This window comes from Xyrauchen texanus, chromosome 22 (genome assembly GCF_025860055.1).
Source record: "Xyrauchen texanus isolate HMW12.3.18 chromosome 22, RBS_HiC_50CHRs, whole genome shotgun sequence".
Classification (NCBI taxonomy): Eukaryota; Metazoa; Chordata; class Actinopteri; order Cypriniformes; family Catostomidae; genus Xyrauchen; species Xyrauchen texanus.
The window spans coordinates 25,274,020-25,289,902 of record NC_068297.1 but is presented as its reverse complement, the minus strand read 5'-3'; the positions used below and the strand labels follow the sequence as shown (position 1 = coordinate 25,289,902).

The 15,883-nt window shown below is 38.2% G+C and overlaps 1 protein-coding gene across 4 annotated transcripts in view; it reads right to left on the bottom strand.

Moving 5' to 3' along the window:
• Positions 1-15,883, bottom strand: part of LOC127662778 (arf-GAP with SH3 domain, ANK repeat and PH domain-containing protein 2-like) — a 112,477-nt gene that overhangs the window by 18,504 nt on the left and 78,090 nt on the right. For all 4 annotated transcript variants that reach the window (XM_052154093.1, XM_052154094.1, XM_052154095.1 and 1 more), the window contains exons 6-18: positions 15,053-15,182; positions 14,880-14,965; positions 14,533-14,608; positions 14,089-14,175; positions 12,121-12,224; positions 7,769-7,838; positions 6,483-6,570; positions 4,647-4,695; positions 4,345-4,511; positions 2,229-2,362; positions 1,498-1,592; positions 1,206-1,395; positions 53-138 (exon numbers count right to left, since the gene is read on the bottom strand). In XM_052154093.1, the coding sequence (XP_052010053.1) occupies positions 53-138; positions 1,206-1,395; positions 1,498-1,592; positions 2,229-2,362; positions 4,345-4,511; positions 4,647-4,695; positions 6,483-6,570; positions 7,769-7,838; positions 12,121-12,224; positions 14,089-14,175; positions 14,533-14,608; positions 14,880-14,965; positions 15,053-15,182 (1,362 nt within the window). The remainder of the gene's footprint in view (positions 1-52; positions 139-1,205; positions 1,396-1,497; positions 1,593-2,228; positions 2,363-4,344; positions 4,512-4,646; positions 4,696-6,482; positions 6,571-7,768; positions 7,839-12,120; positions 12,225-14,088; positions 14,176-14,532; positions 14,609-14,879; positions 14,966-15,052; positions 15,183-15,883) is intronic.

The window sequence follows — 15,883 nt, the reverse complement described above, 5'->3', positions numbered from 1 at the left end:
AAAACTAAAAGTACAGTGTTTTCCACCCTGTGCTCGGATGTCTAGGTCTTGCCTGTTTTGGGTGAGGAAGTCCACGATGTGAAGGGAGGTTCTGTCCACCAGTCTCACGGCCAGATGAAGGGCTGTCTCGCCTTGTTCCTATCGCAGAAAACCAAACACAAATAAATAAAGAAACAACATAACAGGTTTTATACTGTTATAAGCTTGGTTATTAGACAGGTTTGTGTATACGAGATACTCAGGTAATGTTTTGCATGGCCATGTTATTTTGGATAAATGTGGCATAACCATGAGTACTAAAGTGCAGAATGCTTATAGCTAAAATGTTTATTTTTTATGTTAAATGAACTTATCTTATCCCAGCTTAATATGTAGAGACATACAATAGACCATTTGAACAATATTCCCGTTAGGTGTAAATATTGTGTCTCTTTCATAATTACAAAACATTGCTCTGTTTGTTTGAACATAAGGACCAGCACAAAATTGCAATATTGGCTCATTCAATGGCATGAGTTCGGGGTGGAACTACTTGTTTGAGTGTTCGGGAAACTTCTGAAAAACATTAAGCAATTTTGTTTGGTGCCACTATTGTGGGGTAGAAATGACACACTTCACCTTGAAATAATTCCTCAACAATGTTGTGCGTTCAGCTGAAAACATTGATACAACTTTTATGCACGCCAAATTTCTGCATGTTAGTGCAAAAAAAATAAAAAAGACTGTATGCTTGTTTATACTGTTCATCGTCCTTACAAAAAAGTACTATATTTAGCAACGTTTCTGCCAAAATGGCAGAGTTACTGTTATTGATACTACTGTACAACCATAAGAAAGTTTATTTCTTTTATGTATTTTGTCGATGACAGTGGCTGATAACACTAAGTTTTATGGTAGCACTTTATTTTACAGTACTGTTCTACATTTACATACTATATAATTACAACAACTACAGTAATTACTAGGTACTAACCACAACCCTAACCTTAACTCATATGAAGTACACGTAGTTACCTAATATTATTCAGTACTTTCTTGGGTAAGTACACTGCAAGTATACACGCACTGTAAAATAAAGTCCAACTATTTTTATTGTAGTCATCATAACTAAAGATTTATGGTATTTTGACGGAAACTATTGTTATCACTGTGCAAGAGCAATAGTAGCTCTTATCAAATCAGAGGAGAGAAAGGAGCAAACTCACATGCCCATTGGCCAGAGGAATGGGCTCCATTAGGTCCACGCCCTCTGCGTAAACCTGGATGAGCGAGAAAATGTCTCGGGCCTTCACCGCATCGCACAGCGTGTACAGTTTCGACAGAGCGTCAGGACACTTCTTACAAGCAAATCGCTTCTCTGTGTATTTTGCCAGGATGAAGTCTTTCCTCGCTTGCCTGTGGCATTAAAGGGCAGGTAAGAAAGGATACATGTAATAAAGCCCAAACACAAAGCAATGCCTTGAACGAGACAAATCCACAAGAGAAACTATGGCTTACATGTCACTGGTTGGATTTGGTTTGATCACATCTTCTGCCATTAGACAAGCTTCCATTATCTCATTAAAGCCAGCATTCCCAATGTTCTTGGCCAGCTGAAAACCAACACACACATGCACAAACTTCAGAAAAACTAAATTGCATTTCTTAACTCCAAACTGATAGCAAACAGACTTAAAGTGTTAGTGTTTAAAAGGATAGTTCACTCAAAAATGAAAATTTCATTATCTTTTACTCAACCTTCCAACCCATTTCCCAACATAATTTTCTTCTATGGAACACAAAGAAGTTTTCAAGAATGTTCAAGCTGCTCTTTCCCATTCATTGAAAGTGAATGGTGTCTGTGGCTGTCAGTTCCTAACAATCTCCTTTTGTGTTCCACGGAAAGTAATATGGGTTTGAAACAACATTAATATGTTTTGTTACTTCATAATACGCCAATCAGCATGCTCAATGTAGCATTCTCACTGTGGCTAGCAGATCTGCAGTCTTGTGTAATTGCTGTAATAATTTTAAATGGCTTGTTAAACACTGGGCAGAAATCATCCGTGTGGAATGACTCCAAATGAGGCTGATTGTTTTAAGCAAACCCTATAAAATGTAAAGCATGCAAGCTGAATCAAAAGAATCCAGCACAAACCAAATAAATAAATGCAATATTAGGCTCAACATCAGCAGGGGTGGGGAATCAAAAGAGATGCATTCTCTGAAACCAAACATCAAGCACTAACCAAGAGCTCTGAGGTGCTGAGAACATCCAGTGTTAATGACTGGATTCTGGAGTAGTGTACGCCTAACTCTCGGTGGATCCCAGAACATTCGATGCACGTCAGGATGCCTAGGTTGGTGGAAAGCCACGTGGGGCCTATATGAGAACAAGAGGGTAAAAATACTTGAATAAGCTAAAATGTCTCTGCAGACCAAAGTTTTTAATCAGGAGAATGTATTACACCCAAAAAGATGTAGACAAAAGCTTTGTGTTCTCTAAAGATTTAAAACAATGACAGTGATCTCTGTCTAAAGTGTTCTGAGTGATTGTGAGGACGTGGATAGGATATTCTGGGTGATCGCGAGGATGTTGCTAGGATGTTATGGTTCATTGAAAATTTTGCAAGAGTGTTCTGGGTGATTGCAAGGACCTGGCTAGGGTGTTCTTGGTGATCATGAGGACATTGCTAGGGTGTTCTGTGCAGTTGCAAGGACATGGCTAGAGTGTTCTAGGTAATTTTGAGGAATTGGCTAGTGTGAGGATGTGGCTAGAGTGATATGTGTGTTTGTGAGGACACTGCTAGTGTGTAATTGGAAGTTGCGATGGCATTATTATGGTGTTCTGGGTGATCGCAAAGATTTTGCTAGAGTGTTCTGGGTGATTGTGAGGGAATTACTATGGTGCACTGACTTATTGTGAGGACATGGCTAGAGTGTTCAGGCTGATTGCAAAGGCATTGCTGTGGGGCCCTGGGTGATAGTGAGGACGTTGCGAGGGTTATCTGGGTGAATGCAAAGACATTGCCAGAATATTCTGGGTGATTGCGAGGACGTTGCTAGAGTACTCTGGGTGATTGTGAAGATGTGGCTAGAGTGTTCTGGGTGATTGCGAGGGTATTGCTATGGAGCTCGGGTGGTTGTGAAGATGTGGCTAAAGGTTCTGGGTGATAGCAAGGTGGTTTCTAGAGTGTTCTTGGTGATTTCAAGGAGGTTGCAAGAGTACTCTGGGTGATTGTGAAGATGTGGCTAGAGTGTTATGGGGAATTGCGAGGATGTTGAGAGGTGATTTAGGTAACTGTCAGGATGGAGCTAAAGGGTTCTGGGTGATTGCAAGGAGGTTGCTAGAGTACTCTGGGTGATTGCGAAGACGTGGCTAGAGTGTTCTGGATGATTACAAGGGGATTGCTATGGGGCTCTGGATGATTGTGAGGATGTGGCTAGAGTGTTCCTGGTGATTGTGAGGACAAGGTTAAAGGGTTCTGGGTGATTGCAACGAGGTTGCTAGAGTGTTCTTGGTGACTGCGAAGATGCTAGTGTTATGGGGAATTGCGAGGACGTTGAGGGGGTGTTTTAGGTCATTCTGGGGACATTGCAAGGGCGTTATAGATGATTGCGAAGATGTTGCTAGAATGTTGCTATGGGCACTGGGTGATTGTGAGGACATGTACTAGAGCGTTCTGGAAGAATGCGAGGCCATTGCTAGAGTTATCGGAGTAATTGCAAGACCGTTGCGAGGGTGTTTTGGGTGATTGCGAGGATGTTACTAATGTGTTATGGGTGATTGCGAGGATGTTGCTAGAGTGCTTTGGGTGATTGCAAATACGTTGTGAGGGTGTTCTGGGTGATTGCAAGGATATTGCCAGAGTTATCTGAGTAATTGCAAGGACATTGCGAGGGTGTTTTGGGTGATTGCGAGGAAGTTACTAATGTGTTATAGGTGATTGCGAGGATGTTGCTAGAGTGCTTTGGGTGATTGAGAGTACGTTGTGAGGGTGTTCTGGGTGATTGCAAGGACATTGCCAGAGTGCTCTGGGGGAATGCGAGGACGTTGCCAGAGTGTTGCTGGGGTAATTCTCATAAACAACAATCAAAGCAAGAAGGAGTTTTGAAAACTTACAATAGTATTCTCATGAGAAGAACATCAATGAAAAATGAGGTAAGATGTGAAGTTTAGTCTCACGGTGGCAGTTTTTAATAATTGATAGGTCAAGTTTGAGCAGCCTATGCAAATTCAACTCTAATTGCTACTTGCATCTTTCACGTTGTTCTTGCTCTGACCAAAAAAAAAAAAAAAAAAAAAAAAAAACATACGCCCGCTTTCTCAACTTCCTTATTTCTGTCGATTTCCAGGTCACTCACCGGGAGCTCCACAGTCACAGCAGACATCATTACCCGCCATCCGCTTGACCTCGCCCAGGATGGCTTTGGTTAGCTCTTGCACAATGTTGTTCTCACCAACATGTTGGTCACCTTTAAAGGCATTGTTGAGTGCCTCCTCCTTACTGTTCTGCAGCACAGAGATCCATCTGAGAAAAGATGCACAAAGATCATGAACAGAAATGAAAAGTTGAAAAGGTTATGCTGTCGAGCAATGGTTCTCAACCGATTTTGCTTCACAGGTTTTCTTTAAAAAGAACAGGGATGCCAACACACACACTTACATTTGACACTCCGGTTCATCTTCTGCCTGGAAATGATAAGTTCTGTCATCTACGAGTGAAAGAAGTAAAAGACTGAGTTGGATTAATGGAGCGATAGATCATTAAGAAAAACAAGGATGTATTTGAAAGTAATAGATGTGCTCAGCTTCCAGAGTCCTTTCTTTAAGTATGATTGAGCAACAATCACTCAGCAGATCAATTTCCTCAACAGCCATGGTCTAAATGTTATAACAACATTGTCAAAAGGTTGTGGCATCCACATACACCAATGCACAGCAAGCTTCCTACATTTCCTGAAAATGTATGTATAGACAGTGCTGTCAGTAGGCCATCAGGTATGTTATCACCAGCTCTTGCCATTGTTTTTGCAAAATGTGTAGTGTTAGTGGTACTCCAGCAAAGAATTAAGAACCACTGATCTAATGCAATGACATCAGGGCCAGTGTTATAATTTTCCTTGGCCCCCCTCCCCCTGAACGTTCCACCATCCATCCAACTGACGGTTTTTGTGGCCCTAGGCATTTGCTTAGTCTGCCTATAGCTAGGGCCAGCCCTGAATAACATTAACACATTTTTAAGTGTGGCTTAAGTATCTGCATGCTTTTTGGGCCCACTGCATATTACTACAAGGACATCCTTTAATATAACATTATTTGTTACAATCAGTCAGAGGTTTATTACACACTTTCTAATGCCTTAAAAAAAGAAATGTGTCAACTGTCAACTGAAAATGTTTGCATTTTCCTCATAAGAGTGACACTGTGAGAACCAATTCAGGATGTTGAAGAATGGAAAAAAAGGAAAATAGGACAGGCAAGATGACCTCAAAACTCCTAAAAAAGCACATAAATAAGTTGTTTTTCTCTCTGGCCTCAGTTTCCTGTGGTTAGACGAGGAAGCACAGTAATATGAAAATCCGTCAGCCAGGGCCAGTTTTTCCACAGCCAGTACTTCCTTACAGATAACACACACAACAACACTCACTTACATAAGGCTAATAGCCCTTATGCTCAGTTGAGGTGCTGCAATAAATGACACTACAGCAGGTCAAGCAATAAGCTATAATTCCAAGTAGCTAAATTTCATCTAAGGGGATTTATTTTGTTATTTTTTTTAAAATACGTTACACATATCACATATTATCTATTTAAAAACTCTGCATCATGTGGCGTCCCTAAAGGGTCAATTTTAGAACACGTATTATTTTCCTTGTATATGCTTCCTCTGAGCTCTATTTTCCAGAAGTACAGCATATCCTATCAAATGCTGACAATTCCCAATTTTATTTATAGTCTTTATCTGGTTTGAACAGATATTTTTACTAAACTTTTAAAACTAAGAAAAATAATTTATAAAATAAAAAAGATAATGTCATAAACAGCAGTATTTATATACTGTACAAAAAGATGTATAAAGCAGCAGAAGAACTATATACCACAATAACTGATACAAATGTATTAGTTCGTTGAAATGAACTTTCCAAATGAACCAATTCCCTAAAATTAATCAGACTACACAAACAACTTGAGAGAAGAGTTACATGGAAATAAACCTGAGTCACAGAGCAATGCAAATCAGTAAAACAGTTCCAGTAACTGCAAAGCAACATTAATTCTTCCACTTATGTTACACTATTTATTTTTTTAATTATCAACTGTAAATCACATTCTCTCTTATCACTGGTTCTCCAACATATAGTTGTTCCCTACCTGCTCAGCTCGGTCTTAAGCACCTAGACTTTAATTAAGTTATACAGAGCTCCTGTATCATATTTTACAGTGTGTGTGTGTGTGTGTGTGTGTGTGTGTGAAGTAACATTGGCTGGTGTAACCGTACGGGAGATGAGGTCAAAACTCTTCTTCTCCTCTGGGTTGTGCTTTACTTGACAGGTAAGAAGATTGAGTTTGGCAGGAGGTCTGTTAGCCTGAGACACAGAGCAACAGAATGAGAGAAAAAGAAGGAGAGAGAGAGAGAGAGAGAGAGAGAGAGAGAGAGAGAGAGAGAGAGAGAGAGAGAGAGAGAGAGAGAGAGAGAGAGAGTATATCAGTTACAAGTGGCATTCAACACAACACACTTAAAACCATGTTTTGGTGTTCTACTTCATTTAAAACTCAGGGGTGAATCTCACAAAATCTGTCCAGGTCACATTTCACAACAAAAGCAGAACAGATAAATAAGCAATAATATTAACCTATAGAAAATGAAGCCTACTTTTAGGACCATTATCACTGTGACATTCTTTTCATGACAAAAGCAAATGTTTTCATCATTACTGTTGAAAAAAATTAAATAAATAATAATAATTGTTGTTCAAATTGTTCAAAAAGTAAATACAGTATGCATCATGGCAGTATTTGTTAAAAAATATTTGCTTTAAAGATGCTGATTAAAAAAAAATATGAGAATAAGAATATGAGAAATATGATTTGATGCATTACAGTAATGAAAATCTGGCAGAAAATGTTGTAGGGTAAATTATAATTTCAAAACATTTTTCTTTTAATTTTGGGGTGAAATATGACCAGGACATATTTTTATGAGATTCACACTCAGACTACATACATTTAAAAACATCTTCATAAAACCCTCTTCATAAATAATACACTCTCATTCTCATAGATATACAATATTGTGAAAACTGTTACAGTATGGCCTACATTGAGCATTAGCTTCAGCAAAAACTTTCTGAAGTTTTAGAATCAGGCCACAGATTTATGAGCTCTTGAACAAGGTGTACAATAGCAACTTTTGTATTCCTCTTTAATTCTAAACTCCTCCCAATTATCTTGCCAGTTGTCTTTGTGACAAGGAAAGTCTTCAAATTTGAACAGCACTGAAGCCAAAGGAAATGCCTCTAGAAGAGTTACAAGCATGACTGATGTTCTTTGAGAGGGCCAAATAAAAAAATTACACGGACAGTTTAAGGCATTCAGCTATTGAATCAGCATGGCACTAATGAGGAAAATGCCCTTATTTACCAAAAAAAAGAACCTTGGCTTGAAAACAAGGCTTTTCCCTGTGTGAATGTGTGCTTGTGTGTCAAAGTGTGTTACTGCATGTGTGAGCACATCAGAGAGGAACAAATAAAAGATAAAAAAGCTAGGTCAGCAGTAGTTACATACTGTCCCGTGCGAGATGGTCAAATAACCGTTCTTCACCGTGCATTTCCTCTTCTGCCATACTTTACGGAGCCTGGAAAGAGTAAACAGTAAAATCACATAATTCTCCATTAGACATTTAACTCACCATAGCAGACACTACAGGGCTTAACCATACGGATGGCTTGGACCCCAAGGCCAGTGTGAGACAGTTTTGGACCAGTTGATTGAACTGTCGGGAAATATCTTATATTTGTGTGCTTTTATGCCTTGCAAAGTTTTGGTTTTCTGTTATGTACTGAATATTGCCATTTCAAATTAAGGAGATGTTATTAGCTGGCTAACAGATTAGGCTTTGTTAAAATTAAAAAAGTGACTTGTGATAGTCTAGGACGCATCAGTTTAAATTGGTTGAAAATTACAAACCAATCAGTCAAGTTTTGTATAAGATGCCATAATGATTTTAACAAAAGTGTGTTTATTAAAAACACACTTGTTAAAAACTTTTCTTAAAAAAAAAACTTTTCTTGGTTGTTGGCAGATAGGATGTACCAAACTTTTTGGAGAATTCACCACAGTTCTTTTATTTTTTTAGACTGTCTCATTTGCTTCTGTCTCTTTATATAATCTCAGACTGACACGATGTTCAGGGCTGTCAATAGATTACATTTTTTAATTGAAATGACATGCCATGACAATTAATTAATTGAATTAATCAATCGCAATACATTATTATTTGTTGAGGAAGACTGCCAAATAAAGATAATTAACAAAAATAATGCATAATAATTCAAATATTTATAAATAAAATATGTTGGACCTATAATACGGATTGAAACTCAATTTGAAATAAATTGCATTATTGTGGCAAATAAATGAAGCATTGATTAGACAATACAAATAGTGGCTTAAGAACTCTATATATTGTTTGTTTTATTCTCATATCATTGAACAAGTCTACAGCTGACAGCAATCTGTTTTGCACTGAGTTAGTCAATGTGTCCAATTCTCACAGGAGGCATTTTTGAGTTCTGTTTGAGCTATTTTTTGCTTGTCGCTCTATGTGCATGTGCGTGCCTCAGACAGACGTGTTTGGAGCATCTCAGCTTCATAAACGACACTTCTTTAGGAATGCTTTGTCGAGTTAAAAGAAGTGGAAACTTTGAAAATTATGTCTCAAGAATCCGGTTTTCTGTTGTGCTCCTTCCCAAGTACCTTCCCTGGTTCTTTTTCTGTGGCTGCGCAGCTTGTAAAGTCAAGTCAAGTCAAGTCAACCTTTATTTATAGAGCACATTTACACAGAAGTTGACCCAAAATGCTTTACAAATTAATCAAATAAATATACAATGACAGAATTATATGCATACATACAAAATAATAATAAATAAATAGATACATCTAAAATGTATTTACCTAATTTAACCTATAAAAACATCCTAATGAAATGCTAAAGAATATAGATATGTTTCCAAATTGAAGAAGCTGACCTCACATGGTAAGGGAGACTATTCCAGAGTTGAGGACCTACCGCAGAGAAGGCATGATCACACTTTGATCTATAGCAATAACGTGGAACCCTCAAAAGTAAGGGACGAGAAGGTCACCATATTTGGGCACAAGACCAGATAGTGCCTTGTAAACAAAGTAGAATTTTAAAATCGACCCTGAGTTTTTCTAACTTCTGCATTTAACCAGCTGTAGGTGGGATAACGCAGATTAAGGGAGGCCAATGTACAATGAGTTGCAATAGTCTAACTTTGATGAAATTAGTGAGTGGTTCACAATTTCCAGGTCTTTGCTGGAAAGAAAATATTTGACTCTAGCAATTGATCTCAGGTGGAAAAGCTACTCTTGAAAATGGCACAAATGTTCTTATTAAAAAGTAATGATGAATCTAAAATCACTTCAAGACCTCTTACATGATCTTGTACATTCGATGAAAGAGGACCTAACTGGGCAGCCAGGCCAGGTAATGAGGAAATGGAGGGACCTAAAATCAGAACTTCAGTTTTGTAAAAAATCTTTGAAGCAATTTAGGATGTTAGCAAATGAACACTTCTTGTCTAAACTCACTGTTAAGTCAAATTGGGAATAGTCAGCATAACAGTGATAGGATATGCTGTACTTCTGGGAAATAGAGCTCAGAGGAAGCATATACAAGGAAAATAATACAGGTCCTAAAATTGACCCTTGAGGGACACCACATGATAAATGAGCCGAAGTAGAAGAAAAATTCCCTACATTTACAGAAAACATCCTATCTTTTAGATAGTAGGCAAACCACTGGAGGGCCATACCCTGGATGCCAACACTACATTCAAGGCAATTGAGAAGAATGTTATGGTCGATAGTGTTGAACGCGGCACTAAGATCTAATAAGACTAAGACATCATGTAAGCCAGAATCCATGGAGAGAAAAATATCATTAGTAACCTCGAGCAATGCAGATTCAGAGCTGTACAAGTGTCTAAGCGAGACTGAAATGTGTCTAAAATGTCAAATGTATTTAGATTTAGCTGCGAATGGACAACTCTCTCCAAGATCTTGGAAATAAAAGGCAATTAAGAGATTGGCCTATAATTATTGTGTATTGCTGGATCCAAAGAAGGCTTTTTTAACAAAGGATGTAGATTTGCATGCTTAAAACTTCTTAGAACAACTCCATTAGCTAAGGAGCTGTTAACTATCACTGTCACACTGGAACAAATAGAGTAAAATGTCTTAAAAAAAGGCATGGAGATAGAATATTCAGCTTGTAACTGGAACCCTACATCTTGAAGACTACATCTGCTAACTGTTCTGACAAAACTGGTTCAAAGTGAGTCAGGGAACAGGACGGGGAAGGTATTAGTGGTTGATCAAATTGTGAAGGTTCAATAGCACCTTTAATATACTTGATTTTGTGAGTTAAAAAGTTACAAAATGCATCACAGATCTCTTGAGTACTGTCCAAAAAAGCATCTCTCATAGGGTTTAAGATGGAATGGATAGTATTAAATAATACTTTTGGTCAATTTGCATTATCAGAGATTATTTTAGAGAAAAACTTAGCTTTTGCATCTTTCTCTGCTCTTTGATAGTTTGTTAAAGACACCTTTAAGATGTCAAGTCTCTTATCCACTTGCACTCCACTTTTCTACACTCTTGTCTGAGAGTGCATTTAGCAAAGGCTGTGAAACGCCCTTATTTCTCCTTGGCTTGAGTGGACTGACATTATCAAGAGTGAAAGTACAAGATTTATTGAAAGCTTCAACCAGTGATTCAGTATTGACTTTATCCGAGACATCATCAGTAAAATACAATAAATACAATTCTGAAAAATTATTGGCAGTAGATGAGTGAATGGACAGGGATTGACGTAAAGACAGAGCAGTAGGGTGAGGACAAGTAGAGACACACTCAAACTTTATTGAATAATGGTCAGAGATGCTTAAAGGTGGCAACATCTGTATTTTTTGTTGGAGTAAAAAAATCAGTTTTAGCCTGCTGAGATAATCAAAAATCCCTTGCAACAGTTGAAGGGTGATGTCGTGAAGACCAAATGGCCATTATGTGGTGGTTGTCAGAGTCGTCAACCAGGAATCTGCCGGGATGTTGGTGTTACCCTCGATGGACATACCCGGGAGCGGCATGCAATTCCAAGGGCAGCGCAATAGTTGAAAACTCCAGCTAACAGACACCAAACAATTATCCATACAACAGAATCATACAACTTGATTTCCCGAGGTCGCTCCTTTAAAAGGTCATTAACTAAAAGTTTGTGAGGTTTGTTGAGGCGCGCTGTCATCTATTGACGGCGCTTATGAAAACAGGTTTACTTCAAGCTAGAATAGGTTGTGTGGTAGGGAAATCCATACTTTATTACGGATTTATGATTATTTATGATTATTTGCATGTTTTTTTATTATTAATTTTTTATATATAATTAAATCACACTAAGTTATGTTAAATCGACAGCCCTAGAATATAGCTGTAGAGGTATTATTATTATATATTATAACAATAATGCTATTGTTGCATTTTAAAAACCTAGTATATTTGTAAAGAAAAATGTACAATAAATGATAGACAAAATTATATTCCAGCATTTCCAGAAAAAAATTGTCTGGTACATACAGAATCCCATTGCATAAAATAAAATGAAAACATTTTGGCAGGGTAAGTACGATCTACCCGACCGAGCCAGCAGAAAATCCTTACCGTTGAGCCCTGTAGTAGTGCTTAAGGCCACTATTAAGGACTTAAATAAACCTTGTCTGTATTCAATACACTATAAATTATGCATCACAGGCTTTAGTTGTTGTAACTAACATGCACTAACTCATTGTATGGCATTTTAACGAGCGGCCTGTTATGTGATGTCCAAACATGATTACCCATCACTTTTCTTGTAAAGGTTCCCGCTGCGCTCTGTGCCGTGTTCCTTGTTGCCCTGTGGCTGGTGTAGACTGTAGGTAGCACTCTGTCTAACCTGTGAGTCCTAAGACAACAGAAAAGATATATAAGTGCACACTCTGCATGTATATGCAATAGCAATAAAACACTGGGCACGTCACCAGTGGAGGAAATTAGGTGTTTTTGTAGCTCAGTGTTGTCACTCCAGTGAGGAAATGGGAGCAGTGGGCTTCAAGTGTCCCTAGAGAGCTGAGCTCATTTTGCAATGCACTGCAGTGGAACACAAGGCACTGAGCCAGTAATGAGAATGCTTCCATTTTAGTACTAATGTTGTTTTTGAGTTGAGTGAAAGCCAAATGGGTTGTATTCGGATGGTGCACTGTGAAAAGCTTGGACTAAACATACAGTTGTGCCACATCACCCAGGTTTGGACAAGAACGTTGGCTTAAGTATTCTGGCAATCAATATTACTGAAAAAATGATACAAAATTGACTGCATTGTGGTTTTGTACATTTTATAAACAATTAAATAAAATGTGCATGTATGATCTAATGGCAGAAAGTGCATATCAAAAAGAAGACACTTACTCTTCTAGACTTCATTGCCAAAAGACGGTAGCATTAAAAAAGACAAGAAAGCATTCTTAACACAGGTTACATATATAATTTTCACACCAAATACTGCAATAATGTAAACAACAAGTTTATATGGGGATGCTCTGATATTGCTGTTGACAGCTGATAATTCTTTTTGTTTTAAAACAATAGACTATATGCCTGTTTTGTCGGTTATAAATATGGCTAATATCCAAATAAACTGATAAATAAATGGACATGAAATAAAGGATTTGAGTAAGGGCTGCATGATTATGCCAACAATTACAACTGATTATTTTCCTTGATATTGGAATTGGAATTAAATAGTTCCTGATTGACTTTTTTGTTGTTTTATACATCAGTAAATCAAGACTAGATGCCTCGGTCAAGTACACGGCCCTCTGCATAAAAAACAAAGCTTTTATTAAAATTCTGAATAAATAATACATAGAAGCAAGCAACAGACTTGTCGCTAAAAAACATGTTAAATAGAAAAATAAATCGAAAATTGTGATGCAACATGAGTAGGCCTATATGGATTGCTATAACTGACACTTTTCACGATTAGTTCCTAGGCTCAACCATCTCACAGGACCCGAAGTGGGAGACCCACATTGACTGGGAGGCCCAGCAGTCTGTCTTCTACACTTCTATAATTGTCTGGTTTGTTTCAGCTACCATCAGAAGACTTCAAAGTATAGTTCGGACTGCTGAGAGGATTATTGGTGTTCCCCTACCCACCCTGCTAGAACTGTGCCTATCCAGAGTGATGGGAAGGGCTGGTAAAATCACTCTAGACCCCATTCACCCAGCACACTTCCTCTTCGAACTGTTGCCCTCTGGCCGGCGCTACAGAGCACTGAGCACCAGAACAGCTAGGCACAGGAACAGTTTTTTCCCTCAGGCTATCCACCTCATGAACAGTTAAAACTGCCCCCAAATACTTTCTTTTGGTCAATACCACCATGTGCAATATTCAATCCATCCATTCCTACTTCTATCCATATTTCACTTATAGTCTTTAACATACTCTACCTCTTCTTCAATACATTATATCACCTGCACATAACTGCATATCTGTATATAAAATATTCTAATAACATTATTGCATTATTGTATATTTCAATGCTGCAAAACCGCAATGACAAATTGAAAATACAACAGAAATAAAAACAGAATAAAAACTCAAACTTTAGTAACCCTAATTTTGTACAGTAAAATATTGTAGTAAGACTTGGAAAATTACAAACTGATAAAATAACCAAAAATCTTAAAAAACCTTCTAAACTACATTCTAAATACTGTAAACGGGGCAGAGAGTTTTGTGGGATCTGGTTTGAGAAAACACTAACCTCCTTCTGTTCCACCTGCAGAGTGGTCTTCAGGACGTCCCGTAACTGTGTAAGCTGTCTGCGCTCTTCATCCTGTACCTGTTTAATCTGACAGAGAGAAGATAGTCAGTGATGGGAACAAACTGCTTGAAGGTAGAAAAGCCCTAGGTAAGGTTACAATCCTGTAGCAATTTATTGCTAAGTGCTCCATCTATAACGATCCATCTTTATTTATGTACAATTATATATATTACAGTAGCTTGGAATACCACGTAAATGGCATGGTACATGAATATGGCAATCATTCAGTACTATGGTATTACCATCTAATACCATTAGTACCATGGTACTTCAAAAGTTTTTGCAAAAATAGTTTTAAGGAGCTATACTTACAGTAGATTTAAAGTATACCTGAAGTCTTAAACAAGGTAAAAACTCTCTATTATAAAATTTAGAGTGTCTCACAGAGTGTAAATCTGTAGCCAGTTTCTCTATTGAGGGCTTGAGGTTGTCCACTGCTTTGAGGCCATCCTGGAAGAAGCTGAGGGAAGAAGGCATTAAATCAGTTATATTTAGCATGTATAAGCATCTACATACCTTCTTTCTCATTATTAAGAATGTTGTTCTTCTAAAAAAATAATGGCTGCATCTCAAAACCTAGTGAGCTGCCTACCTAGACAGTCTTTTTGGGCGTTGTAAGCCAGTACCATTCAAACTTATGCTCCAAATGTGTCTAAGTAAGCAGCTCACTAGGTTTTGAGATACAGCCATTATGTTTTAGAATTAGTGCTGAGAAATGTGGGCACACTTACTTGCACTGAGCGTGAAAGTATTTGATGAGATTCTGGAGCAGGTCGACACCCTTCTTAACCTTGATTTCATTGACTTTGAGGAGGTACTGTAACAAAGCAATGGAGGAGACTGAAGCACATTACAGAGGAAGTCCCTTTGGATTAAAAGTGACATTTCAGCATTCTCCTCTGACCTCACACATCTGAAGCTGAAAGAAACGGCGCTCCTTTTCCATCTCCTCGGCTATCTCCGCTCCACTGATCTCCGTCCGGATCATTCCGTGCTGTCGAGCGTGCTCTTTTTTCTCCTTCTCTATTTTGGAACTGCATGAAACACGCAGAAACCACCTTAAAAATTCAGCCAAGTGCACACACATACACAGGAAACACAAGCTCTTCCACTCATGCAACAGGGCATTCTTTTCCATATGCTCCAGTGGCTTATTGTACCCCACGTTACGGATGCAGCATTTCCTCTGTGGGGACGAAGGGCTGCTCTTGCATTTAGTTTAGGCCTTTTAGGTTTCCAGTTCCAACAGCTTATCATGAAGCAGGCTGATTCATGAACAGCTGGCCTTTTCTGGAACCACTGCTGTCAGTATCTGAAGTCTAGCGGAAGGGGTTTGTGATTAGGAGATGGCCAAAAACTAGTCACCATTCTCAAAGTTAAAATTTCTAATGAGTGGCAAAGAAAAAACAGCAGTGAAAAAGTGTTATAAAAAGCATCAAGCGATAATTCAAGTGCGGAGTTAGCATGCGGAGCTGTCCCTAAAAACGTTTCTGGTTTCCGTATTAGGTTATAGAGCCGTTCAGATATGATGCCAATTTTTGGGCAACCCGGAATGCTAATTCTCTACTGGGCTTTAGGACAACAAACTGAACAGCTCTATATATCTGTAGAGATGTACATGGACTGGACAGCCTTCTCATGCCAACATTTCACTTTCTCTTGCACTTCAAAGAACAGTCCACCATTTTCAGTGAAAAGATCATTATGCTAATTGAGTGTAAATGTAGGGTTCCTT